The sequence below is a fragment of the Panthera pardus genome, unplaced genomic scaffold (genome assembly GCF_024362965.1).
Source record: "Panthera pardus isolate Hobbes unplaced genomic scaffold, ASM2436296v1 HiC_scaffold_16, whole genome shotgun sequence".
Lineage (NCBI taxonomy): Eukaryota > Metazoa > Chordata > Mammalia > Carnivora > Felidae > Panthera > Panthera pardus.
Window position 1 is genome coordinate 12,707,008 of NW_026526721.1, and position 15,384 is coordinate 12,722,391.

The following is a 15,384-nucleotide window of genomic DNA, read 5'->3' on the forward strand; positions in this document are numbered from 1 at the left end:
CCCGTCACACGGGCTGGTATAAGGAGGGGCGGCGAAATCGACAGGAGCAGAGTCCCCGAGCCAAGTAGCGGGCCCCCCTTTGTGGACACGGCTGACGTACACCGATGTCCTCCTCACCCTCCAGGGCCGCCTGTGCGGGTGTGTCTGTTGTGCTGACCGGCTGCCGTCCGAATCAGAATCTGAGCCGCCTCACTGGCAAACCCCCTCGCCCTTTCTGCCTCTCACCCCACGCCATCCCTGACGCTCCAGGGAAGATGTGTCACCAAATAGGATGGGGCAGGTGGCTGGGGAGGAGGAGCTTGCTGAGGAAAGAAGGAGGAAGCGCTCCTGCCCCCAAGCCAGGGAAAGAGGAAGTTCTCGCTTTGAATGAAGTTTGAAGGCGGTTTGGTTTTAAGTATTTTTGAAATTGATTTCATCGGCTTAGATCTTTGTTTGGGTAACTAGACTGGCCGGTAGACATTTTTTGGTTTAAGTTTGTTTATTCATTTTGAGAGAGAGCGAGAATGACAACGAGCCGGGAGGGGCAGAGAGAGGGGGACGGAGGATCTGAAGCAGCCCTACACTGACAGCAGAGAGCCCGATGCTGGGCTGGAACTCACGAACCCTGAGATCCTGGCCTGAGCGGAAGTCAGACGCTCAACCAAGCGAGCCACCCAGGTGCCCTGACAGACACATTTTTTTAAAATTTAAGAGTAAGGGGCACTCAGTCGGTTAAGCGTCCGACTTCCGCTCAGGTCACGATCTCACAGTTCATGGGTTCGAGCCCCACGTCGAGCTCTGTGCTGACAGCTCAGAGCCTGGAGCCTGTTTCGGATTCTGTGTCTCCCTCTCTCTCTCTGCCCCTCCCCCACTCAAGCTCTGTCTCTGTCTCTCTTTCTCAAAAATTAAAAAACAAAACAAAACAGAAAAACAAAAACAACAACAAAAAAGAGTGAGCATGAGACCTACTCCAGGGAAAGAGCCAGCACCACTAAGTAGGTTTGCACGAGCGGTCAGAGAAAGAGGAGAGCAGCATTCTGACTGCGCGCCATGAACTTGCTGTTTCCGTGCCGCAGCGTGATGGGTGCGTTTACGCAGATGCGGGAGAAAAAAGACATTGCGACTGGAAGGACGTTGTGACAGGCCAGGCCCAGTCAGGAGGTAGAAATCACACAGCAGGTGAAACGGGAAGTCTAATATGAAAAATTATTCAGAAGGATTAAAGAGTGTAAGATACGAGGAGACTCTACAAGGTATGCTGGGGCTGAGGAGGGAGGGAGGGGGGCCCCAGGTGCGTTTGCTCAGGCTGTGCTATGGTCAGAATGCTTGTGTTCCCTTGTCCTCCTATGTCAAATCTTCATGCCCCAGGGGATGGTATTTGGTGGTGGGGCCTCTGGGAGGTGCTTGAGTCATAAGGGCGGAGCCCCCATGAATGAGGTTAGTGCCTGTATAAAGAAGGCTTCGGACAGATTGCCTCACCCCTTCCATCATGTGGGGACCCGGCAAGAAGATGCCAGCTATGAACCAGGAAGGGGCCCCTCACCCCCATGCGACCATGCTGGTGCCTTCGTGTTGGACTTCCCAGCCTGCGGAACCACGAGAAATAGAGGTTTCTGGTTTATAGGCCACCCGGTCTGAGGTGTTTTGTTATATTAGCCTGAACAGACAGACTAGGACAGTGGCTTAAGGAACAGAAACTTATTTTCTCACTTTAAAGGCCCCATCTCCAAATATAGTCACATTCTTTTAAAAAAAATGTTTAATGTTTATTTATGTTTGAGAGAGAGAGAGAGAGAGAGAGAGATGAATCATGAGCAGGGGAGGGGCAGAGAGAGGGAGACACAGAATCTGAAGCAGGCTCCAGGCCCTGAGCTGTCAGCACAGAGCCCGACACGGGGCTCAAATCCATGAACCGTGAGATCATGACCTGAGCCGAAGTCGGACACTTAACCAACTGAGCCAGCCAGGTGCCCCTACAGTCACATTCTTAAGTACGGGAGGTTAGGACTTCAACATAGGAATTTGGTGGGGGAGGCGGGGGGACCCAGTCCAGCCCATAACCCCAAGGAAGGACATACTTGAGAGAGGTTCAGACCTCCCTGGGGATGCAGTTTGGTTACCGGATAGCAGAGATGTTGGCTGGTTTAGCCAGGCCTAGCTGGTTTGGAGCTGCTGGATGAACCATAGACAACCCAGATGACCAACAACCGTAGTGGGGTCCCCCCCATCTGGGCTTGCAACTCTTCCCCCGACCCACCGGCCCAGATTGCCCCGGGGCATTGGTCTTTCCGTCAAGATGGCTGCTGAGAGGTTCTTGCCACCGCGAGGCCCAGTCTCAGCGGGACCACGTCCTGGGCCAGTGACCGGGGCTGTTGGCCCTGCGCGTCCTCACACCCTCACTGCCGACCTCCCAGCCCCAGCACGGCCGTCCTGCTGCGCCCCTGCCAGGGCCCCCTCCTGCGAAAGCTTCACTCCCGGCTCACTCTTAAGGAATTCCATCGTTGATCACGGAATTACAGTAAACTGATAACTGACACAGGTGCGCATCATGAAAATGACCAGTATGTACAAGAGCTGCGTACCTCACAGCAGGTGATCTGTTCATTCTGCAGAGACTTCTCGTGTGCCTGAGATGTGCCAGGCACTGCCTGGGAGCTGCTGGGGGTGGGGAGCAAGACAGGGAAGGGTTCCTGCTCCGCTGGAACAGTCTGGTGGGAATCTGCCCACTAATCGTGCCAAGTGTCCTGGGACGAGTCCTAAGGGATCAGAGCCTGGAATTTAAGTCCCAGCTCTGCAAATATTTTACTAGGTGACCTTGAGCAAATCACTTGGCTCCTCTGGGCCCCGGGACCCCCACATAACCTTTATTCCCATGTCTGGGATACCATAGCACGCTCATTTATTTAGGCAGGCCCCTCCTTCCTAGACTGTCACCTCCTAAGGGTGGAGATCTTTCCAATGTTATGCTTCCAGATCTTTCCCAGCATATGGCTGTTTCACCTGCCTATGTATCACCTGCCTCCCACCCAAACCTCAAATTTATATATTCATCAGAGGGATATTTTTAGCCAGCAAATTGGACCTTGTCTCTTCTCTGCTTACTATTTTATTAATTTTTTTAATGTTTATTTATTTTGAGAGAGAGAGAGAGAGAGATCAGGGGAGGGTCAAAGAGAGGGAGAGAGAGGATCCCAAGCAGGGCTCTGCGCTGTCAGCATAGAGCCCTTCGTGGAGCTGAAACTCACGGACCGTGAGATCAACGACCTGAGCAGAAATCAAGAGTCAGCACTTAACCAACTGAGCCACCCAGGCGCCCCTCTGCTTACGGTTTTGAATGACTCCCCACAGCCCCCAGGAATCTTCTGAGACTGACCTGCAAGAACCCGACCCCCGTGTGGTCCGCAGCACATCCTCCATCACTCGCTCTTCCCAAAAGCACCTCTGGCCTAAGCAGGAGCGTAACCGTTCTGCCCCCACCCCCAACCCCGCCCCGCCGGACGGGCCCCTGTGGATCAGACAAGCAAAGTCCCCCTGGGTCTTCTGACTCAGCTCAGCCCACCTTCCCTGTGAAGCCTTCCTTACGTCTTACTTCTCCCCAAGGGTGTCCTTCTCTGTGCTCTGCTGGCCACTTCTGCACATTCTCCAGCACAACACCGTCCATCAGAGAGCAGCGTATTCATGATCAGTAGCGGCCACCTCACTAAACAGTCGAGGATGGAAAGAGCGACCTGCTTGATTCCTCCCTCGAGTCAGTGTCTTCTACAAAAAGTTCTAGACCAAGATAGACCAAAGAGATGTCACCAGATCCACTACATCAACGTGGAACAGACAAAGTAGCTTATAAGCACCTTTTAGGGAAATGTGGGACGATGAAGGTAGACTGTTGGGGGACACTAAGACATAGCTATTGAAATGTCTGGGTATCGTGTTACGTTCTTTCCTGTTACGATTTTCCTAAATCCGGTGCAGGGATGCCCTGATGTCCGTAACCTACTTGGAAATACACCACCATAAAACAGACAATAGTGGCCGCAAAATAAAAGCATTCTCGTAAAATATCAAGGACGGGGACTTGGTCTTTTTGCATTTGTGCCTCCAACTCTCGGCGCAGCGCCTGGCCTGTCACGGACAGTTGCAAAATTTGGTTGTTGAGTGAATCGCGAGCGAAAGCAAGAAGGTGGGTCAGGAGTGGTGTGTTTCTAGTATGGTGTGGAAGTGGGGCTAGCTGAGATGAATGAAACACAGAATGGACAGCACCGAGTTTCAGAGGACTACTAAGACAAAAAGGGGAGCTTAGACTCTGAGAGGGCAGGGGCAGGGAACAGCGCAATGGGCACATGGTTGTGCCTGGAGTCCCTCCTATACAGTAACACCATGGAGAGTTGCACAGGTTGTGCGCTGCTCAAGGAATTCCACCTGGATAGGTGTGATTAACTGTGTCCCCAGAGTAGGAGCCTTTTTCAGATTTCCCTATGATCTGGGGGTAGTGGCAGCGTTGTTCCTGTCTGTGGGACTGGAGGGAGAAGAGGGGAGTTAAGATGACCATCCGATGTGCCTCAGTTCCCCAAGATGCATCCATGGGACAGTCCTGTGCCAACCTAGGGGCTTGGTCACCCTAAGGAGAGTGAAACTAGGGAAAGAAGGAAAGAGGTTGAGAGAGATGACAGTGGAGCTAGAGAGACACAGAAACCAGGGGGAGGAAGGAGGCGAGCGAGCAGGGTGACTTTTCCGAAGCAGCTGTTTCGGATGACGGTGGATGCCGGGAACCCGAGAAGGGGAAAGTGCTCACGAGTTTGAGAAGTTTGGCAACCGGAGGTGAGAGAGAGGGACTTTTGGCCGATGGTCCAAGAGGGCAGCGGGGATGCAGATCCGTGTGTGTTTCAGACACGGATGAGGAAGCCGGTGGAAAGAAGCTGGAGGAGGAGAAGTTCCCCCGGGCTCCGCTGAGGGGCTGTGGGGACACGTGACGGCATTTTGACGAAGTAACGAGTGGACACCCCGCGCGGGACTCCCGGGCCGGTTCACCTGCGCACATCCATCACCCCTGTGACCAGGTCTCTGCCACGTCCTGCTGTGGCGACTGTTCTGACTCCACACCACGCACTCCCAGTCCTCATCTGGTGACCCTCTTGGTTTACGCTCCGTGATGGTTAATTTCGTGCATCAGCTTGACTAGGCGAAGGGATGCCCAGATGGCTGGTAAGACACGATTTTTGGATGCGTCCGTGAGAGTGTTTCTAGAAAAGATTAGCATCGATTCGGTAGGCTGAGTAAGGAGAGATCTGCCCTCACCAGTGTGGGTGGGCATCGGCCGAGCCGATGGGGGCTCGGATGGAACAAAAAGGCAAAGGAAGGGCAAATTCTTGCTCTGTCTCCTTGCACTGGGCTATTTTCTCCTGCCTCTGGACACTGGTTCTTGGGCCTTTGGACTCCAGGACTCGAACCATCAGCTCCTGTAGTTGTCAATCACCACCGGCTTTCCTGGGTTCCCAGGCTTCCAGGAGGCAGATGGTGGGACTCGTCAGCCTCCCTAACTGCATGAGCCAGTCCCTATAACCAGGCTCCTCTTATCCGCATCGGCGTTCCTCCTATTGGTTCTGTTTTTCTGGAGAACGCTGACTGATACGATCGCCATGCCGTGGGAGTTTACATCTCTGGTGTCAGGAGACTATCAACCTCCGGGTTGTTTTTGTAGTCTTAGCTACCTGCCGTACATTTCTTTCTGCCACAGAAAGCTCTGTAAACTGGCCAAGGGGCCTGCCTCCCAAGAGGGTCCTTGTCAGAGTGAAGACTCCGTGAAATAAGCCACACGAAAGGGCAAACGGCGTATGATTCCCCTTCGGTGACGTACTGTCTTTGTCCGTTCAGGCTGCTGTAACAAATCATATACACTGGGCGGTTTAAATCACGGGCATTTATTCTCTCACGGTTCTAGGGGCCGGAAGTCCAAGATCAGGGTGTTGGTGGGTTCCGTTCCAGGCGAGAGCTCGCTTCCTGTTTATGTCCTCACGTGAACGAGGGAGAGAGAACAAGCACTCTTGTTTCTTCTCAAAAAGGTACGAATTCCACGGTGGGCCCCCGGCTTGATGACTTGGTCTAACCCTCATCACCTCCCAAAGGCCCCGCCTCCAAATGTTATCCCACTGGGGATTCACATTTCACGTGAGTTTGGTGGGGTGGGACCCCGGACTCAGTCCGTGGCAGATGGTCAGAACAGTCAGATTCATAGGGACAGAGAGCAGGAAGGTGGTTATCGGAGACGGGGGGGGGGGGAGTGGGCAGAAGGAAAGGGGGAGCTGGTGTGTAATGGGTACTGAGTTCAGTTTGGGGAAGATGGACAAAGTTCCGGAGATGGGTGGTGGCATGATGTGAAGTCACTTACTGCCGCCAAACTGTGCCCTTAAAATGGCCTAAATGGTCACTTTTGTGTTGGGCACGTTTTCCCTCAATTAGTAATAATATAAAAAAGAGGGTCCTTGTCAACATGAGCGAAATGTTTAAAATCCTGCCAAACTGCCCAGAGCGCGGGGTTGTTGTCCCCAGCCTCCCAGCAGGCTCAGGGTCCTCGTCCTTCCCAGCCGCGCTCGTCCATCCACTGGAGAGGGTGGCCCCTTGCCGCCCGCTGGGCTCTGCCTGGTAGTCACAGTCCCGGGGAGGAGAGAGGTCACTCAAGGCAGGTCTCAGTTTCCCCTCAGGACTTATCACAGACGGCATGTGTGTATATGTGCGTGCAGGCACATTCTGTGTTTTGAAGACACAGAAAAACCCTAAGGCGGCCAGGCACCAAAATGCTAACCCTGATTTTTTTTTTCTGAATGGTAAAGTGCAGTAATTTACTGTCTGAGTCTTTTACGATGAGCATATTAACCTTTACGACTTACATTTTAGAAATTCGAGGGGCACCTGGGGGACTCGGTCAGTTAAGCATCCGATTCTTGATCTCAGCCCAGGTCACGATCTCATGGTCACGGGATGGAGTCCCTCGTCGGGCTCTGCACTGACAGCGCGGAGCCTGCTGGGGATTTTCTCTCTGCCTCTCTCTCTCTCTCTCTCTCTCTCTCCTCTCTCTCTCTCTCTCTCTCTCCGCCCCTCCCCCACCCAGGCACGCGTGCCCTCTCTCTTTCTCTCAGGATAGATAAACGTTCTTGAAAAGTTTGAATGATAAAATGTTCCAAATTCATAGAAATACACAGAGCATGTATCCACCAAGTATTTCCTCCAGATCCTTTTCTTAAAAAAGGATATTAAAAGGGGCGCCTGGGTGGCTCAGTCGGTTGAGCGTCCGACTTCGGCTCAGGTCATGATCTCGCGGTCCGTGAGTTCGAGCCCCGCGTCGGGCTCTGTGCTGACAGCTCAGAGCCTGGAGCCCGTTTCAGATTCTGTGTCTCTCTCTCTCTCTGCCCCTCCCCTGTTCATGCTCTGTCTCTCTCTGTCTCAAAAATAAATAAACGTTAAAAAAAAAAAAAAACGATATTAAAATGTTAAGGTCATCATCCACGTGTGGCAATACAAATTTCTCCACTTCCTACCCCGACACGCTGAGTATCAGTGTTTCCATGTTTGCGCATTGAGTGAGTGTGAAATGGAACCTCGGTGTCCTTCCCAGGGCGCCCCCTGAGTACTTGTGAAGGTGAGCGTTTTCTCACGTTCCTCGGCCCTTTGCGTTTCCTCTTCTGTTAACTGTGCTCTCGTATCATTTGCCCATATTTCTATTGGGTTTTTTTTTCTTGTTGATTGATGGGTTGTTGTTGACTTACGAAATAAGAAAATGGCTTCCGTTTCAAGGGGCAAAAAGGATATTTCCCAGGTAGTTTCCAAAATACAAGGGAATACACCAGATATCCCCCTGCCTCAGAGCCTTTGTCTTCGGAGTTCCTGTGGCCTGGAAGGCTCCTCCCAGAGACGGCTTCAGGGCTTGGTCTCTCACCTGCTCACAGGACATCCTTGGGGGGCCTTTACCAACCGCCCTGATGCCTCTTAGGGCCCCACCTCTCCCTGGCTAGCCTTCCTGTTTTATTTTGCCACCTGCCATACTTTTTCTTGTTTGTGGTGGGTGGAAGGCTGCTTTGAGTTTTCAACACTTTTCTCGCTGCAAGATAGGTTCTAGTTCCCTCCTCTTGAATCTGGCCTGGCCTTAGTAACTTGTTTGCCCCAAGTCACAGAGCTAGAAAGTGGCAGAGCTCAGATGTGAACTCCTGCCAGGTGGCGCAGGGCTCCATGCGCCCGGCCTCTGATCTGTGTGTCACTGCCTCCCGGCTGGTCCCCAAACACAAGCTAGACATCTACCCATCCGGGACAGAAACACCCTGGGGGAGTATTTTTGTCTAGCCTCAAACTCCTTTTCCAGAGAAGGTGGAGATTAAATTCAGAGAACACATGAAGGCTGAGATACAAACAGAAATCAAGGAAGCCAGAAGGAGTACCTCTCTCCGTGGGTGTCAAAGACTCCTGACATCTAGGCTGTCTGGGGGACCCAGTGACTGGCCTCCCCCCGGGACAGTTTCCTCACTGAGATGGTCTATATTGCATTTGGGAGTTTGGAAAGGCGTTGCTTTTTTTAAAGTTTATTTATTTATTATTTTGAGAGAGAGAGAGAGAGAGAGAGAGAGAGAGAGAGAGAGAGAGAGAGAGAGAGGTAGAGAACAAGTGAGGGAGGGGCAGAGAGAGAGAGAGAGGAAGAGAGAGAGTATTCCAGGCAGGCTCTGCACTGTCAGCAAGGAGCCCAATGGGGGGCTCGAATTCACAAACCGTGAGATCATGACCTGAGCCAAAGTCGGACAATCAACTGACTGAGCCACCCAGGCGCCCCAGGAAGGAGTTTCCTCATTTGTATGCCCAGCAGGCTATGAACTTTCTATCTCTAGCTCATGTGTGCAAGAAAAAGTATTTCTTTTAAAACCTCACACACAGCTTAGAGAACATCAATCACTTTCTCCAGAAATGGACGTTGTTTGTGGGTAATTACACAGGGCAGGAGGTTGAGACTGTAGATTCGAAGACTTTGAATGAGCAAAGAGGGCTCCCACTCAGAGCAGGGGAGAGGGCTTTGGAGCCCAGGTGGTGACCAAGCGGGAAGTCTGGTGTACAAAAGGATGGGGGTGTCTGAAGCTAACAGCATTTTATTTAATTCAGGTTAAAAAAATTTTTTGAGAGAGAGAAAGAGAGCACACGTGTGCGTGCACATCCTAAGGAGTGGGGGAGGAGCAGAGAGGGAGAGAGAGAGAATCCCTCCAGGCTCCAGGCCCAGTGCAGAGTTGAGGGGCTCGATCTCACAAACCACTGAGATCATGACCAGAGCCTAAATCAAGAGTCTGACGCTTAACTGACTGAGCCACCCCGGCGCCCCTAATTCGTGTGAATTTAAAAACAACCTTCCCGAATACAGATTTACATTTTGTCCAGACCAATATGGATCCTGAAGGTCTGAACTTCTGACCATACATATCAGTGGGCTTCTGTTTCATCCCTGCCACTTTCTCCCTGTTACTGTGAGCTGTCTGTGCAAAAATCTGCTTTTTGATTCGTGAGTCTATACCCCGCATCAGGAAACACACACCAAACCTATCGTCCCCCACAAAAGCTTTGCTACCAGGCTGAGGACACAGCCAACATGGATGGGTACCCGGACTCCTGGAAGCTGTAAATGAAAATGGAAACAGGTACACTTCCTAACAAGACATTCTAGACAACTTTCTCCAAGGGCTCTGCTGGGGATCTGCTACCTTTTATTACCGATAACATCCAAATGGATTTCAGTTTTGAGCTGATGCGTGAACAAGTGATCTTGCTTTTCACAGGAAGAGCATCGTGTTCCTTCTAGTGACTGCACTTACTTCTTGACAGATTATGTGATCAAAGGGCAGGAAATAGCCAAGGAGGGGCTAGGCGTCCGACTTCGGCTCGGGTCATGATCTCACAGTCCGTGAGTTCGAGCCCCGCGTCGGGCTCTGTGCTGACAGCTCGGAGCCCGGAGCCTGCTTCCGATTCTATGTCTCCCTCTCTCTCTGCCCCTCCCCTGCTCATGCTCTGTCTCTGTCTCAAGAATAAAAATAAAAATAAAATAAAGAAATAGCCAAGGAGCCCAAGACTTGAGGATGGCAGAGCCCTGAGACTTTTTTTGGTTTGGTTTGCTTTTTCATACTCATTCTCAGCTAACTTGTTATCTTGACCGAGTAGCTGGAATAATCAGAGAAGATTGTTCACAAAGCACCAACTTACCCAAGGGATAGAGACTGGGAGAGAGAGGAGCAAAAAAAGCATGTTGGTTTGCTCTGGTGGTCCTTCCTGAGACCATGAAGAGTAAAATCACTTGGTATTTAAAAATTTTTTTAACGTTTATTTATTTTTGAGAGACAGAGAGAGCGCAAGCAGGGGAGGGGCAGAGAGAGAGGGAGACACAGAATCGGAAGCAGGCTCCAGGCTCCGAGCTGTCCGCACAGAGCCCGACACAGGGCTGGAACTGACGAACTGCGAGATCACGACCTGAGCAGAAGTAAGTCGCTTAACTGACTGAGCCACCCGGGCGCCCCAATCAATTGGTGTTTTCATGGAAACCAGTAAGTCATATATCTTAGGGGTGGACACAGTAACCTCCCCCAAATCTGCACAGAGTGAGAGAAAATGCGAAATCTGCAATTTGAAGAAATTTCACCTAGCTTACAGGAACCCAAGCAAATCACACTCTAACAAAAAAAAAGTCTGTCTTAAAAGCATATTCTGGGGTGCCTGGGTGGCTCACTTGGTTAAGCATCAGACTCTTGATTTTGGCTCAGGTCACGATCACACGGTTTGTGAGACTGAGCCCCAAGTCAGGCTCTGAGCTAACATCACAGATGGAGCCTTCTTGGGATTCTCTCTCTCTTTCTCTTTCTCTGCCCCTCCCTGCTTGTGCTCTGTCTCTCTCTCAAAGTAAATAAATAAACTTAAAAAAAAAAAACATATTCTAGGGGTGCCTGGGTGGCTCAGTTGGGTAAGTATCCAACTTCAGCTCAGGTCGTGATCACAGTTCATGGGTTCGAGCCCCGCATCGGGCTCTGGGCTGACAGCTCAGAGCCTGGAGCCTGCTTGGGCATTCTGTGTCTTCCTCCCTCTCTCTCCTTCTCTCCTGCTCTCTCTCTCTCTCTCTCTGTCAAAAATAAGTAAACATTAAAAATAAAAAATTAAAAACATAAAAGCATATTCTGCTCCCAAATCATCCTAGTTTCTTAGGAGGTTAGTTCCACACCTCTTACAGAAGATGACAGATAAGATTGTGCCCCCGTTTACTTATAGCTCTGAGGGTCAGGGTCAGGGTCGCGTTTGGGCTCATCTGTGACATCTGCTGGGCGGAGGAAGTGGCCAGAGAAAGTCTCTCGGGCCGGCCCCCAGCCTCTGCCTGGCTGGCTCCCCCCGTCGGGGACTCACATTTGTTGGCTCTCAGCTCCCTCTCGTCCACGGGAATGAGGTCCACGTAGTCCAAGTAGTATTCGTAGCTGTCGGACAGGGTGGAGGCGTTGGTCTGCTTGGCCATGTCCGCGGCGCTGGGAGGGGGCGCATCCGGACCTAGTCAGAGCCCTCGGAGAGACCGGCCGACTGGTTTCTGTAAAGTCATCCAAGTGTGTCCGTGGGTCTCGGGGCTCAAGGCCTGCCCACTTACTTATCGGAGCCGTTTAGCCGGGAGAAAGGCCAGGGGGCCGTGCTTGACATCTCCGCCCACACGTAGAACTTTCCACCCTGCTCCTCCTTGACGAAAGTCCAAGACAAACAGAGCCACAGGGCAGGAAACCGGGTTTCCAGCGCGGCTCTGGCTCGCCCCTCTGGGTGAGAACGGGAAAAGGGATACCTGGGCCCCTTGGAAGACAAGATGCCGAACAGCGGCTAGGAAGGCCACTCGCCGTTTGCTTTCCTGCTTAAAAAGTTAATAAAACCCAAATGAAAGGCTGGCGGTGCCCCTGACGTACATTAGGGCGGTTCTTGGTGCTGTTGGGCAATCAGCAAGTCACTGGTTCGGATTTAGTATCTGAGGGCAGGAATTGAGTGATGGCAGCCCTTGAACTCGTAGCCTCTCTCATGCACACAGAGCCAATTAATTGCACCAAAAGAGCCCTCTTGTCCAATTGAGTACACCTTCCAGCTTTTGTTTGCTTGTTTTTTTGTTTTTTTGTTTTTTTAAAAAAATTTTTTTTTTTAACGTTTGTTTATTTTTGAGACAGAGAGAGACAGAGCATGAACGGGGGAGGGGCAGAGAGAGAGGGAGACACAGAATCGGAAGCAGGCTCCAGGCTCCGAGCCGTCAGCCCAGAGCCTGACGTGGGGCTCGAACTCACGGACCGCGAGATCGTGACCTGAGCCGAAGTCGGACGCTTAACCGACTGAGCCACCCAGGTGCCCCTGTTTGCTTGTTTTTTAATGTTTATTTGTTTTTGAGAGGGAGGGAGGGAGAGAGAGAGAGAGATAGAGAGAGAGAGCGAGCAGGGTAGGGGCAGAGAGAGGGGGAGACACAGAATCCAAAGCAGGCTCCAGGCTCTGAGCTGTCCGCACAGAGCCTGATGTGGGGCTCGAACTCACAGCCCGCAAGATCATGACTTGAGCCAAAGTCAGACGCTCAACTGACTGAGTCACCCAGGCACCCCCCCCCCACCCCTTCCGCCTTTTATTGAAGTCCCAAAGAACCAACCAGTCAGCTGCATTTGTTCTGACTGCCTAGGTCGTTTGCCTGGGCCAGAATCAATCCCACACGGATCCAGCTCTTAGGCAATAGGGCCTGAGGGTTCACCCAGCCCTTGGCTAACAAGTGTGAGGGGGTTTCTTCTGGGTTTCTGAAGGGAAGGGCTCTAAGTTACCACTCATTTTTCTAAGAGCCCCGGACACAATCAAGAGGAATACTCCAAATATCTGGAATGAGCAAGACTGAGTGTGACAGGAGCCAGAGAGTGTAGCCTCCAGAGAATCAGTGAGGAAGTCCAAATTCCCAGAATGACGGGGCCTTTCCCTCCAAGATGCCAACTGTTAGTTGTTTCCGGTCTACATTCCAGAGCCAAGCTGGGCATCGATAGTGTGCAGCTACCCATCTGTGTTTGCCGAGGACTTTACCGTTCCCCCAGCACGCTACCCCCGACACGACACTAAAAACTTCTGCAGGGACGATAGGGTTGGTTGTCCGACTTTATTTAAGGGTGTGTCGAAACAGAAAAACAGTTATGCCACCGGCTCTTCCTCAGCTTGGGTTGTACGTGTTTTGATACTCTTTTGAGCAGTTTGGCGTGTATCTGTTCATGTCGCTGTCGTTTTTTAATTTTCTCATTCTAGAAGGTCGGAAGGTTGGAGTCAAGAGGGTTGGCAAGATTGGCAGGTGGAGTGGACGCAGAGCGTGAGGGTAGCCGAGTCAGGTGGGAGTGGTTGCCCTTCTCTCTGCCAGTCCCCAAAGCCTGCTACCTCCTGCTTCCTTCAAGTGTAGTTCCCCAGGGCCCCAAACGACCTCTGGACGTGCCGGGCCCCAGTGCCCCTCCCTGCTCTCCACTCCAATCACATGTATTTGTCATTGCCACCACCCTTTAAAAAATTGTTTTAAATTGAGGTATAACTTACAGTAAATTGAATGCATAAATCTTACAGAGCTTGACGAATATCACATACACCCCCCCACACACACACTCACACACACGACCATCACATCAAGATACAGAGCATTCCTGGGGCGCCTGGGTGGCTCAGTCAGTGAAATCTCCAACTCTCGATTTCGGCTCAGGTCATGATCTCACATTCATGAGTTCAAGCCCCATGCTGGGCCCTGTGCTGACAGTGCAGAGCCTCCTTGGGATTCTCTCCCTCTCTCTCTGCCCCTCCCCTGCTTGTGCTCTCCTTCTCTCTCTCTCTCTCAAAATAAATAAATAAACATTAAAAACCCTCCACTACCCCCCGCCCAGACCAAGGAAACCACTGTACTGACTTCGATGGTCAGATAGTTTTGCCCAATTTCGGACCTCAACTAAATCTAATCATACAATAATACAGTATGTATCCTTTTGTGTCTGGTTCTTTTATTCAACAAATGGTTACCTGTGCAGTCATTTGTTATTTCTTTTCCATATGGTATTCCATTGTATGAATTTTCCATAATTTATTTCTCCATTTTTCTATTGATGAACATTTACACTGCTTCCTGGTTTTGGCTATTATGAATAAAAATGGACTGAGAACATTTTTTTCCCATGTATTTGGTGGACATAAGCACTAATTTCTCTTGAGTATATATCAGAAGTGGAATTGATAGCTTTACTAGGTACAGCTAAATAGTCTTCAAAAGCATCAGTACCGGGGCACCTGGAGGGCTCAGTCTGTTAAGTGTCCGACTTCAGCTCAGGTCATGATCTCACCCTTGGTGAGTTTGAGCCCCGCGTCGGGCTCTGTGCTAACAGCTCGGAGCCTGGAGCCTGCTTCGAATTCTGTGTCTCCCTCTCTCTCTGCCCTTCTCCTGCTCACACTCTGTATGTTTCTCTCTGAAAAATAAATAAACACTAAAAAAAAAAAAAAAGCATCAGTACCAATTTACATCCCCACAAGTAATAAATATATGTCACCTTGCAAGAAGAGCTACAATTCTTTTCCTTGTATACACTGAGACTTTGTATCTCCTCCCATCAAAAACACAAAGCATATTTCTCTATCCTTCAAATGTGGGCTGACCTTGTGACTTGTTTTGGCTTTGACTAATACAATTATTAAGAAATTGTATGAGACGCTCCAGGCCAGGGCCTTCGGAAGCCTTCCGCATGTCCACTTTCCCGTGCCCCTGCCCAGTTACTGTGTGAATAAGCTCAAGTCAGCATGCTGGGTGATCAGAGACACGTCGCCCAGTCAGTAGCCAATTGACCCTTCAGAGCAGAGCACCCTCTCTGACCAGCAGCTAACTGCAGACCCATGATGGAGCACAGCAAAAACCCAGTGACCACCTTGCTGAGCTCATCTTCAGAACTGTGAGATTTTGAGCTAATTGAGGTGTTGTTTCTTTAAGCCACTCATTTTGGAGTGATTTGTTACACAGAAAAACGTAACTGACAAAACACGAGAGTTTCTGTGTTCCACCTCATCACCAACATTAGCATTGTCAATCCTTTTCATGCTTAGCTATTTTAGTAAGGTCTACCACATTGTAAAATTCACTTCTGGACACATCCTAGCTTCCCTAGCTATCTTTTAAAGTTTTTGAAGACAGAGCCCATGCTTTATTCAGTAGCTATGATATCAGTATTTGTTGATAGTCTCAATCATACTAAAAGCTTTCCATGAGATAAACAAAAACTTATTCCTAATAACCAGAAATCTTAAGGCTGCAAAGAATGATGCAGTCGTCAACTAATCCAGGTCCTTGGCATGCAACATTATGAAATTAAAGCCCAGTCAAATGGTTCTCAATAATTGTGGCAT

At 50.5% G+C, this 15,384-nt stretch overlaps 1 protein-coding gene across 1 annotated transcript in view; it reads right to left on the reverse strand.

The window, feature by feature from the left end:
- Positions 1 to 11,838, reverse strand: part of MRAP (melanocortin 2 receptor accessory protein) — a 23,395-nt gene extending 11,557 nt beyond the window's left edge. Inside the window, exon 1 of the mRNA XM_053903138.1 lies at positions 11,383 to 11,838. Coding sequence (XP_053759113.1) covers positions 11,383 to 11,488 — 106 coding nt within the window. The 5' untranslated portion in view covers positions 11,489 to 11,838. The remainder of the gene's footprint in view (positions 1 to 11,382) is intronic.
- Positions 11,839 to 15,384: the final 3,546 nt, after the last annotated feature.